Here is a 12,315-nt window from a genome sequence, read left to right as displayed (position 1 = left end):
ACTGGGGATCGAGCCCGCAACCTGGACATATACCCTTGACTGGAATTGAACTTGGGACACTTCAGTCCATAGGCCAACGCTCTATCCACTGAGCCAAACCAGGTAGGGCCAGAAGTGTTAACTATTATAGGGCTGAACAGCTTTCTCATAACAAAATCGAATCCACTTACTGAATAAATTAAATTGGATGGACCTAGAATTTCCATATTGTTGGGAGCATGCTGACTGCTATGCATATCTTTGTATTCATTGTTTCAATCATAGTATCTTCTCTATAGTGAGCAAAATACTCTTGGAATTTTAATCCTGGTAATATATCATTTGATTTTCAAGTTTCTCACCAGCACCACCTTAGTTCATGCCTTTGTTCTGCTCCTAGAATTTCAAAACCTAATTCTTCATAACTTCATTCTTCACACTCAGATACCCTGAGTATTTCTACATACATATCTGATTCCTGTTGCAAACATCTGTGACTTTCCATTGGGATGCCAGTGATATATTCTACTTAATCGAATGAAAAATCCCATAGGATGGTTTTACAATCAGGCTCACACAACCTCAGCTCCTAAGGGTTCTTGGGATTGATAGAGGACTACAAATTCTTCTAAATGTGGTCAACAAAGTTTTAATCCTACTAAATATGTATATATATATTTATATTGGGATGAGAATAGAAACAACAGTTTTTCTTTCATAGTTTTCTATTTACTCAAAGTAACGTGTGGCACAGCTTCTCTTGAGATTATGTTGAAATATTTATCATTAGTATTTGAGATAAATAAAAAACTGATAATTAAAATAACATTTTAAAACTTTATTGATACCATTTTGTTTATGAACTAATCTATTTACATACTTTCCAGTCTGTATCCTTACAACTTAAAGCGAAGCACTTTTCTCAATATTAGAACTTGCAAAAAAGGATTTAGCTGCCTATAAACACCAGGTACAATTCTATGTTCTGAATAAAAATATATTTCTAGTATAATTAATATTAATGTTCTTCAAAACATTAAATGGAACATCTCCAGGTTTTTTCCCAAATAAAAGCCACAAGAAATTAAATACTTACTATATACATTATAACTTGCTTATATCAAATTACCAAGAAAAGCATGATGCCCATTGTCAGGATCTCCTTACTGACAAAAAGCAAAGAAAGTTGTATATGACAACATCAAATTAATACACTCAGGTTCTGTATAGTTTGATTTATTCTGTGCTGTAAACCGCTAGATTGAAATAAAGATTTTTTTGTATAAACACCATATTTTGAAATTTTATAGATAATGTAGTCATTTTATAATAGTAGCATGGTTTTCATTTATTTTGTTAAAAATTATTCACAGTATTCACAGGTCATACAATACTACATTTTTGGAATGTCATACTAAGGAAATTATCCTTATACATCCTTATTATAGAAATGTCTAATAATTATATATTAGAAATAAAGACATTGTTTAATATTGACTATTTAGTACATTTTATAATTAAGTTTCTACTGACTTTCTTAACTTTAGCTCACCTAAGCTAATAATCAGGTGGTTTCTTTTTTTTTTTTTAAATAAAATAAAGCAAGCAGTTAGTTTCTATTTGTGATGAACCTCAAACTTTTGGGATATTTTTGGGATTGTTTTTAGAAAGACAAAAATAAGTAAAGAGGAATGTTTTTTAACTTTAAAATATATTTTCATTGGGAACGTATGGATAAACTTCAAAAAAATTAACAGGAATTAAAGGTATGGAAAATGAAGAATTCCATAACATTTTTGTTTAAATGTTTAAAAAAACAAAGCAAAGCAAAAAACAGCACATAAACACTTGGCATAGATTATTACTACCATGTAAAACTTACCTATCATTTAACACTGATGAAGCTAACAACAGGAACATTAGTTTCTCTGTCTACTATAATGATTGACCATTAAAATTTTAACTAGATTTTCATCTACCTGCAGTCAACATTATATATATTTTATTGATTTCAGAGAGAGGAAGAGAAACATCAATAAGAATCATTGATTGGCTGCCTCCTGCACACCCCACACTGGGGATTGAGCCCGCAACCTGGGCATGTGCCCTGATTGGGAATGGAACCATGACCTCCTGGTTTATAGGTCGATGCTCAACCACTGAGCCACACCGGCCTGGGCAACATTTTTAAAGAATCAGTTCATCCTTTCTTTGTAGTTTAAGCTTATAGATTATAGAACATTTAAAAGCTGTGGGTATTTTCTTTTAGACTTTTTTTTTTAGTTAATCCTCACCCAAATAATGGAGCATATTTTTTCCTTTGCTTTTTAGAGAAAGTGGAAAGGGGGGGGGGGGAATACTTTAGAGAAAAATACTTTTAACTTTTGAGAAAAATACTTGTAACTTTGAGAGAATTCCCTAACCAGAAACTATAGAGTATTTGTGTCCACAGTGTCTCGTATGATACACATACTGATCCCCCTAACCATTATGGACTAACCAATTACAGTATTTAAAAGGATGAACATTTGAGATTTGTTCTCTAGTTGTATATTTCTCTGATAAAGACATATGAACAAAATACGTTTTCCAGCCATCTCTTAAAAATTTACTAACTGCTTAATTTGTTCTGTTTGCAATGACTGTCTCCTTAACATTTTTTTACTTTTAGGGAAAATAGGTACTGTTGGCATAAGCACTTTTTGACCACAAGAAAGAAGGCTGGGAATCTTGGTGACATTGACATCTGTGATGGGAGGGTGAGGATTCACATTTAAGGGTGGCAGAAATCCTGGTCTGGTTTGGGGAAAACTGTGATCTGAAGGGAAGGCTCCTGACCCACGCCTTTCTAACACTGCATGGTTCCTCCTGCTCAGGGGACCTGGGGGGATATTCTCCAACAAGTCTTTGGACCCTGACAACAAGGAAGGAGTTGGTGAGAGGATCTTTTTCTTTCCGGTAAGTGCTTTGCCATCTTCTGAAGTTGTAGGGATTAGACCAGCTGAGAGCTGGGAATCGGAGCTGTAGTGGTTTGCCCCTGAGTTTCTTTTTTGAACTATACTTCTTAAGGTGGAAGCAAATACTGTCTGGTTAGAGTCTGGGTCCTGGTCAATAGGGATTTCAATGCATTGCTGATTTCCTTCTGAAAAACAGGACTGATAATTCATTTCATCATATGACGTCTTTCTTGAGCTGGCCTGATCAAAGGCTCTTAGCAAATGTGCCGTGTCTTTTATGTCAATACTTTGGTGCCTAGTGATGAACCGCTTGGAAAGTGCCAGCCCATTGGTTTTGTAGGATAATTCTTCCTCTGGGGTAATATCCTGGAGCTCCTCTTGCAAAGAGGCCACTCTGTTCATTAATGAGGGGGCACTCTTGACCCAGGGTGGCTTGGGCCCATTAAGGGCCACAGCAGGCTTCCTCACAGGAGAGCCCAAGTCCCGGGAATCATCACAGCTTCCCGAGAACTCCACATCATTAAAGCCAAAAACTCTCATATCAGTTTCAGAAGAATGTGAAAGTGGCATCGAGACTGTGTTTATGTCTATTTCTGAAGGAGTGACACAGGTGGCTTGGGAATGACACCCAGCTATATCCGAAGGAGGCATATTTAAGTACTGCTGGGTAGTGTGCCTGCCAGAGGGCGATTTCGCTGTTGTTATGATAATGACCTCTTTTCCTTTAGCCTTGCAAGCGCCAAGGAGAACTTTCAGGGTCTCTTTATCTTCTGAATTGAGAGCATAAACCAGGGCTGAGTAACTGGAATGGTCTTGCAAGCTGAGGTCGGCCCCACTCTGTAGGAGCAAGGAAACAACTTCAGGGCCAGCTTTCTCTAAGCAAGCATGCATCAAAGCGGTTTTCCCAGACTTGTCCTGTATGTTGGGATCGGCATTGTTTTCTAACAGGTATTTAACCATTTTGGCTTTACTGACACTCTGGTGATCCACATGTTTGGTCTTACAGGCGATCATTAAAGGTGTTTCCCCACGGTCATTGCTCTCATTGATGTAGGCGCCGCCTTCTAGCAGGAGTCTTGTGAGGCGAAGCCGGCTCAGATGGACTGCTTTTATCAGGGAATTTCCATCACTTGAAATTTCTACACCTTCATCCATCTTCAAAAGTCAGAAATCAATACCTGCTTATCAAAGAAGATGAAGACCAAAAGATTAGCCAAAATCAATGTCCTCATTTATATTCATGTTTTTGCATACAATTTCTGAAATATGTATGGAGAAAGAGGACATAAATGAGATTGTCATTAATAAGTACAGGACAAAATAGGGAATTACAAAATTAAAAAATTTTAGACTAGTAACAAGCTTTAGGAAGTTACAAACTAAAATTTACTTTTAGAATCTTCACTGAATACTTATGCTGTAACACCAACCTAATATTGTATACATATTCCATCTTACAATAAATAAAAGTAGTATCATACAAAAGAACATGTGAAATATCCCACATTAGTTAATAATCAGCTTTTTAATCCAAGCCCTTTAATCATGAGACAGTCAAAACAAAAAGCAAAAGAAAAGGCCTCTTACATGAAAAATAGAGAGACCAGAACAAACAGAATAAAAGCAACTTGGAGGTTACAGATATTAATTAGTCAGGAAAATGAAAACTGCAAAAGCTCATTATCCCCAAAGGGATAAGATGATGTAACCAAGAAACAACAAGATTCTATGGAAAAGTGAATAAGATCCAGAGACTTCAGCTTATCTCCTGAAAGCTCCATCATATGTTATTGGCAATACTGACCTTTCTTTATTCATCCAATTTTTCAAACATAAACAATTACTTTACTTAAGAATCATACACAAATGGGAAACTGAAGAGAAAAGCAAAAAGGAGTGATTAACAAAATCAAGAGGAAGTTATCTCTTGGGGGTGGGGTATAGAGAGAACAATAAAACCTGGGAGGGAGGCCTGGGGAATTTTAAGATTCAGGTAATGTTCTGTTTCTCTCCCTGTGCAGCATGGATATAGATGTCCATTTTATTATTGTTTTTTAAAACAGTACATATTTCACATGTTCTTTTGTATGATTCTACTACTCATCTATTTATTATAAAATGGAACATGTATACAGAACAAGAGCATAGTGCTTCTATAGGATGTTTCATAATTACGTTTTACAAAGGGTCTATCACATCTTAGTTTTTACAACATAGTTCAGTTTTTGTGGTATTACCAACAGCATTGATGCCTAGATATCCAAGGAGCTTCAGCTACTATGTTCCTGAAAGGCAGCATTCAAAAGAATATCCTTACTAACTTCCTCATTAGTATCATTCTTGATGCTAAGCAGAGGACACCTACTCAATATACAAATACATAAACACAATGAAAGTGAATGCTGTGATCTACTTTATGATCTACTGAAGTTATTCCAGAGCCAGACATACCTGCAACTCAGGAACTTAGGAATTTTAGGACTGGCTGACAGCGTGGGTCCCAACCCAGAGGTCTATTCTGAATGCAAAGCATCTGAAAAGAGCTCACGCGAGACAGTGATTCAAAAGAAACCTTCTTTTAGCATTTTTAAACTACAAATGTGTTTAATAGGATTAAAGCAACAGGATTTAGAGAAATGATTGGAACATAATATTAAACATAGAAACCACTTAGTAACTGCAGATCAAGAAGAAAATGGTATCAATAATGTAAAAACACTGTTGACCAAAAGCAGCATTTGAGAAACAGATACTCAAATGAGAACAAGTTCTCAGATACCACATTTTAATATTATACTCTCATGTAGTTTTTAGTATTGGGGCCAATATTGGTTTTTTTAAAATACTTCTTTTTTTGTCTACATCACATTCTAGTCTATAACTTTTTAAAAAATCTTTATTAAAAAAAAAATCTTTATTGTTGAAAGTATTACATATGTCCCCCTTTATCCCTCATTGACTTCCTCCAGCCCACCGCTCCTCCCAACCCAGGCCTTCACCACCGCACTGTCTGCATCCATGGGTTCTGCATATATGCATAGAAGGTCTTTAGTTGATAACTCTTTTTTTAAAATAGTCTTATAAGAAACTTTGGGATTTTTAAACCTTTTCACCTAGCCTCATGTAACAGCCGTTCTCCACAACACTAATTCTGACTACTTTCTGTCACAACTTTCCTTAAAGCTGGCGTCAGGAGGTTCTGGGAGATGAAGGGGAGCTGGCAATGTACTGCCTGCTGGGGTGCCGCACCGTAGTCCTGTGGAAAGGGAGGGTGCTGTGGGCTCCAGGGCCTCAGAGAAGCTGTCCCACCACTAGCTCCTGGCAACCAGTGAATCTATCTGCCATGTGGGCGTAGGCAGACTCTCTACCCCAAGAACGGGAGGACTATCTAGCAAAAACAACTCCATGAGGCTTACTAGTACTCTTTGTTCATTAAAAAACCCCTGGATTGTTGGCGTTGGCGGTGGTATTATGGTGAGCATAGCTGCCTTCCAAAAAACCCCTGGATTGATCACTTTTTTAAACTGTTCACATTTAGTAGAACAATTCTGAGAATCTTTAAACATTAAATTTTTCAGAGGAAAAAGTTGTCAAACACTTTCTTCTCCACATATGAACATAGCTGGTCTCCTAGTGTCTCATTGGTAATCAGTACCTTTTTGGAATAATGCCCTTGTCTTTATCTATACCCTCATCCTCTTTCACACTTGGTTCCTTTATCTTGCCCCAGCCATTTGCACAGCAAAAACGCTGACAATGAAGTTTGACTTATTTGCTCTTCCTAGAGGTAAGTCCTACCTGTGTGTGACAAGACCACTTCTTTCACCCACAGTTCTCCTAGTTCAGAAATGGCCTTGCCTCCTACCCCAACCTGTGAAACCCTCACTGAACATTAGGTGCTGACATCATCTTCACATTCAGTCAGACCCTTGGTTATAACCTAGCTTATAAATGATCCCCAAGTTCAGTTTTGCCTTCCCAACAGATAACAGTTCAGCTAGAGAATGTTTGGGGGTTAGACAGACCCAGATTTTTATCCTGACTCTCCTACTTACTAACTGAATGCCCTGCTCAAGTCTCTCAGCCTCAGAGCCTTGGGCTCCTCATCTGTGGAAAGGTAATCAGATAACATTCATCCCCTGGTGAAATCAATATCTACAAAAAGACTTTCTTGTTGTGCCTTCCTATCACTGCACTCTTCTTTTTAAAAAATTTGATCCCAGAATTTAGCCTTCTTTTATTTTTACCATGTCCCTAATCCACAGCCTACTTAAATAACAGGTAAAATATTTACAATGGTTTTTTTTAGGATGTGCAAATAATGTTCCCTAAACATACATGGTATTTACCAAAATATGGAATGAAACTTTTAGGGAAAACAGGTACTTATAAAGAAAATAGGTACTTATAAAGAAAATAAGCATATTTTCTTTATAATTTTCTAGTGCAATAACTTCAACATTATTATAAGATTTTAATTGTTAAACAGCTGGATAAATTGTCTTTTTAAAAAATGTCTTTATTGATTTTAGAGAGAGAGGAAAGGAGAAGGAAAGAGAGAAACATTGATGTGAGTGAAACATCAATCAGTTGCCTTCCACATGCATCCCCACCAGTGACGGAACAGGCAACCTGGGCATATGCCCTGACTGGGAATTGAACCAGTGACCCTTCAGTGCACGGGACAATGCTCAACGAACTGAGCCACACTGGCTGGGGCTAAATTGCTTTTTATTTTAAAACTAGAGGCCTGGTGCATGAACTCAGCCTGGCCAAAACAGGCTCTCCAACATCCCCGAGGGGTCCCGGATTGTGAGAGGGAGCAGGCCAGGTCGAGGGACCCCACTGGTGCATGATCGGGGCCGGGGAGGGACGTGGGAGGTTGGCCAGCTGGGCAGGAATCACGGGAGGGCTCCAGGGTGTATCCAGCCAGTCTCGCTCAGTCCCAATCGGTGGGACCCCAGCAGCAAACTAACCTACCGGTCATAGTGCCTTCCCCCTGGTGGTCAGTGCACGTCATAGTGAGCAGTGGAGCAGCCTTAGCATATCATTAGCATATTACGCTTTGGTTGAATGGACAACTGGATGACTGGACACTTAGCATATTAGGCTTTTATTATATAGGATTAGAACATCTTTAAAATCACTTGCAATTCATTATGGTGTATTTACTATACTCATTTGGTCCTCTCTCTATTCTCAAGATGCCACTAAAATTACAATTTTGTTATTTTAAAAAATGAAAATAATACATATCCTAAAGAACAAAGAAAACTGGAGGACACATATCAGGGGAGCAATTTCAAACAAGCTTTGGAAACAGAGCAGGAATGGTGGCGTGGTAAACTGCCTTCGCATTGCAGAGGCTGCAACAGAAATTACCAGGGAGATGAGCAGGGAACCAGCTTACCCCTAGAGCCCATGAAGTTTAGGACGCAGAGGCCCTAAGTGACACAGCAAGTGGCAATGAGGCGCAGGGCTGAAAATGAGAGGATCACTCAAAGTCTGGGAACAGAACAAATGGACCCCAGGTTCTCTACCCCACCTCAAGTAGCAGACTCTTTTAGGCAAGAAAACAAAGGTTTATTCTCTGAACAGATTGATCAGAAAAGCTCTAAACCTCATGGCAGCATGCTGAAAACAGAGGGATAAAGTGAGAGTCTACAGGCTGAATGGTGCACCCACCCCAGCTTTCTGCCCTGCTACCTGAAGACTGGATGCCAGGCTAAAGAAGTCAAAAACACTGGATCTTAGAATTATGACCCCTTTTAAAAACATCTGACAATAAATGAAGCAATTCAAACCATAACTGCATTCGCCTCTCCAGACACCCACTCTACATGGAAATAGAAAGTTACCTGAAAACATTATTCAAAATTTCATACTTCACTTATGCCTTTTCTCCCGCTGGATGCGTTTTCTGTCAGCCAGCTGTCAGTTCCTACGAAGGAATCAAAGCTATTCAGTTATGTAAATACCAATAATTTGTTGCACTCCTCTCTCCCATTTGGAGTCTAGCTTTTTTTCATTCCTTAAGGCATCCCTACAGTGTTTGTTCAGTTAATCACATTTCACTGATTATGAGTCTGTAAAAGTGGGTCCTATGCGTGGCAACCCTCTGTGTTTGCAGGATGCAGCCTGCCCTGTAAGCATGGCTGGCATAGGAAGGGAATCGGCATGCACCAGGTCAGGCCCCCATTCTGTGCAGGGGAGGAGGCTGCAAAGGGAAAGGTGGGAGCTCTCCCAAAGTCATTCCTCTTATTTGCCTGCACCCGAGGGCTTATGTAGAAGTTCCTGTGTCCTTTATCTTATGTCCCCAGTTTCCCACAGAGTGAGTGCCTGATTCGTGTGGTGTCTAACTCCCCAGTGCAACATGGGCTGAAGCATTTTAAAAGTCATCTTGGAAATGGTAGGCTTGGCCTTTCCTGTGGTGTTTTCTCCCTGTGCCACCTCCAGTTTTCCTTTCATTTGGAGAGAAATATTATTTTCCTTTGAGTCTCTTACTCCACCTCCCAAAAAAGGATTCGTGTTCCCTCTCATAATGTCAGCTGTCTGACATGGTGGGGGAGGGCACCAAGGGGGTGGAAATTAACAAATGCTTGCCCCTCCCTGCCTTTGTGCTGCCCACAAGGGGACAAAGCCAGCTTAGAGAAGGCAGCAGGCTGTGTATCAGAGGTCTGGGCTTTGTCTCTTCCCAAGTTACCCACCCTTGGGAAGCTAATGCTCTGAGCCTCCGTTTCCTCATCCCTAAAATGGGGATAAAATCTACTTTATAGTAGATCATTGTGAGGATTTAAAAGACCCTCATAGACTGGTCTTCAATAAATGTCAGTTTCTGAACACCCATCACTAAATGAGAATCCTCTGGGCTGGTGGGGTCTGACACTGACAGGCAAGGTCCCTATAACCAATGGGCAGAAGAGTCACATGAAGAGTTTGTTAAAAAGACTCCAGTCTCCACTTCCAGACATTCAATAGGGGGTGCCATCTATGCACACTTGGAGAAAATCTTCATTCCTCTTCCCATCACCCACATCCTATGTGCTACCAACCCCTGCCTCAGGATCCCACCAGGCTGCCTCTGGCATCACCTCCCAATGGTCTGATGCTCAACTCCCCTGCAGGAGTGTAGGGCAGGGATGGCTGCCACAGCCTAGATGTAGAGGGAGCCCACAGGCCCAGAGAAGAGTACAGCCTTGAGTTAGATGGACCAAGGACTGGAGGCGTGCTGCCCTGCCCTGCCCTCCCCAGAGAGAGCTGCAAAAATTCAGAGTCCCAGCAGACAGCCCAAGGCCAGGATGCAGAGGTCAGCTGCACCTGGAATGAAGCAACTCTGCCTGCCACAAGCAAAATATGTCTCTTCCCCACGCAAGGAAAGGGAGCAGTGTCAGAACAAAAAATGCATCCGAGATTGCCCCAGGAAATGTCATGACATGCCAGGAAGAGTGTTTTACCCTGGCACCAGCTAGTAAATATTTAGTAACTGCTCAAGGGAAAGAGTAACTGGTAAGGTTCACCCTATTTCCCACATGTACCCCCAAAGGGCTAATGTCTTCTCAAACTTACTTCGCTGTCCCCCAAGCCTCTGGGCCTTGGGCCAGCTACACCCCCACCCCAGAACATACACATAAGACCAGCAAAACTATACCTCCAACTGTCAGGGATCCAAGCTGTTGAGGATTCTGGCAGCGTCTCCACAGACCCAGCCGGCTCTGGGAACCAAGCTCCTTCAGTTTTTTTTCAGAGTGCGGTGGGAGCGAACCCCAAGTGCTGTCGGAGAAGGGCAAAGGAAGGTGACTGGGGCGACAGCGCCGGGACACAGATGGGGGTGGGGTGCGCGTTTCGTCGCCTGGTCTCTGAGCTAAGCAGGCAGGCCATCTACGAAATGGGGTTCAGCACAGAGCCTCTGCGGTTGGGTCCCCAAGCTGCCCTCCCGGAGGACGCTGCCCTCCCTTAGGAAATGGTATGCCCGAGGAGAGAAGCCATGGCCTCCATCCCGGGGCAGGTGCACCTCTGGACCCCTGCTCTCTGATAACGAATTCCAAGGTTTAGGTGCCAAAGCTGTACGCGCCCGAGAGGCGCCGAGTCCCAGCTGCCCGCCCCTGTGTGGCTCGCGTTTGTGAAGCCAGTGGCTGCAAACAGCTCCGCAGCCCCCAGCTCGCCCTCCGCGCCCAGCCTGCACCTCCCACAGCCCCGGCGCCCCAGGCACCTGCGGAGACGCGCCAAGTCCGCCCCTCCGCCCCGCACGCTCCTGCGGCCGAACGCGCGCCGCTCGGGCTGGGCGCCGACCCGCATTCTCCCAGACATCCCGCGGCCACGGGCGGCCTCACCGGTTCCCGGCGCGGCGCGGAGAGAGCAGGCGAAACCCGCATCCCGGCGGGGTCCAAGCTCCGGCCGCCGCAAAGCCCGCGGTGGCAGGGCTGAGTCTCTGGACAGGCCCCTGAGACCCGGGGACCCTCGATTGGCGCGGGTCTCGGGGTGCGCGGTTGGTGCGGCTCCCAGGGCCTGGAAGCTCTGGACGCGGTGCACAGAGGCCGCGGGGCCCCGGGCCGTGCCCTCATTGCTCTCCTCCCGGCAGCCCACACGGCAAACCAAAGTTTCCCCAAGTGCAGCCTGCAGAGCGGGCGCCGCACACTGACCTGGGACGCGCTGTCGAGTCGCGGCGGCGCCGCCTCTCGCCTCCCGGGCTCTGCTAGGACCCTCCGCGCAGGTGACCCTAGGGCGCCGACCCTGTTGGATTATGGTCTTCGGCGGCTCAGGTCGCAGATGCTGGTAGGTGCCACCCGGTCCCCGCCGCTGTTCGTCTGAAAAAGGCAGGCGGCGGCTCGGAGCCGCGACGCGGTGGAGTGGGGGCCGGGAGGCGCGCGCCTCGCCAGACGCCCTGGCCGCGCGGCGCTTCCGCTGGGAGTGGCTCGCCCGCTGGGGCTGAGCTGCTGGTGGGGGCTGCGGGGTCAAGGTCGATTGGAACGGGGAGTGGGGAGGGGGAGGGGGAACTCAAGCCTGGCCTCCCAAGCTCCGCCTTCTGTCGCCAGAAGAACCCCCTCCCCACTCAAACTGGTCCCTGGGTTTTGGCCATGCCGATTTGGCCCAGAGAACGGACCGCAGGGTCTTCACCACTGTAGAGAGATGGCTACCCCTACTTCCCGGCTCCTGATCCCCCCGCCCCCGTTCATATCTTTGTTTTTTCCCAGTTCATATCCCCCACCCCCACCCCCTCACTGCACCCCACCCCACCCTGGGCTGATTCTGGTGTCAATCCCTCACCGCTCCCTCTCCCCACTTCCCAGCCCTGTGCTCCCTTTAGGTAAAGCCAAAGCCTCGCTTCTCGTTGGAGTATTGGTGGGAGCAACCGTTCCTGTTTCTATGCGTTTATAACTTT

The 12,315-nt window shown here is 43.9% G+C and overlaps 1 protein-coding gene across 1 annotated transcript; it reads right to left on the bottom strand.

The window, feature by feature from the left end:
* Window positions 1-1,245: 1,245 nt before the first annotated feature.
* ANKRD34B (ankyrin repeat domain 34B) lies at window positions 1,246-11,804 on the bottom strand. Its single transcript, XM_059694216.1, has 5 exons — window positions 11,576-11,804; window positions 10,585-10,706; window positions 8,795-8,877; window positions 5,388-5,469; window positions 1,246-4,114 (listed from the first exon to the last, which is right to left on the bottom strand). Exon 5 carries the CDS (start codon window positions 4,089-4,091, stop codon window positions 2,580-2,582), a length of 1,512 nt encoding a protein of 503 aa, XP_059550199.1. The 5' UTR covers window positions 4,092-4,114; window positions 5,388-5,469; window positions 8,795-8,877; window positions 10,585-10,706; window positions 11,576-11,804; the 3' UTR covers window positions 1,246-2,579.
* Between the last annotated feature and the right edge of the window lie 511 nt (window positions 11,805-12,315).

Source organism: Myotis daubentonii, chromosome 4 (assembly GCF_963259705.1).
Source record: "Myotis daubentonii chromosome 4, mMyoDau2.1, whole genome shotgun sequence".
Lineage (NCBI taxonomy): Eukaryota > Metazoa > Chordata > Mammalia > Chiroptera > Vespertilionidae > Myotis > Myotis daubentonii.
This window is presented reverse-complemented; position numbering and strand designations above follow the sequence as displayed.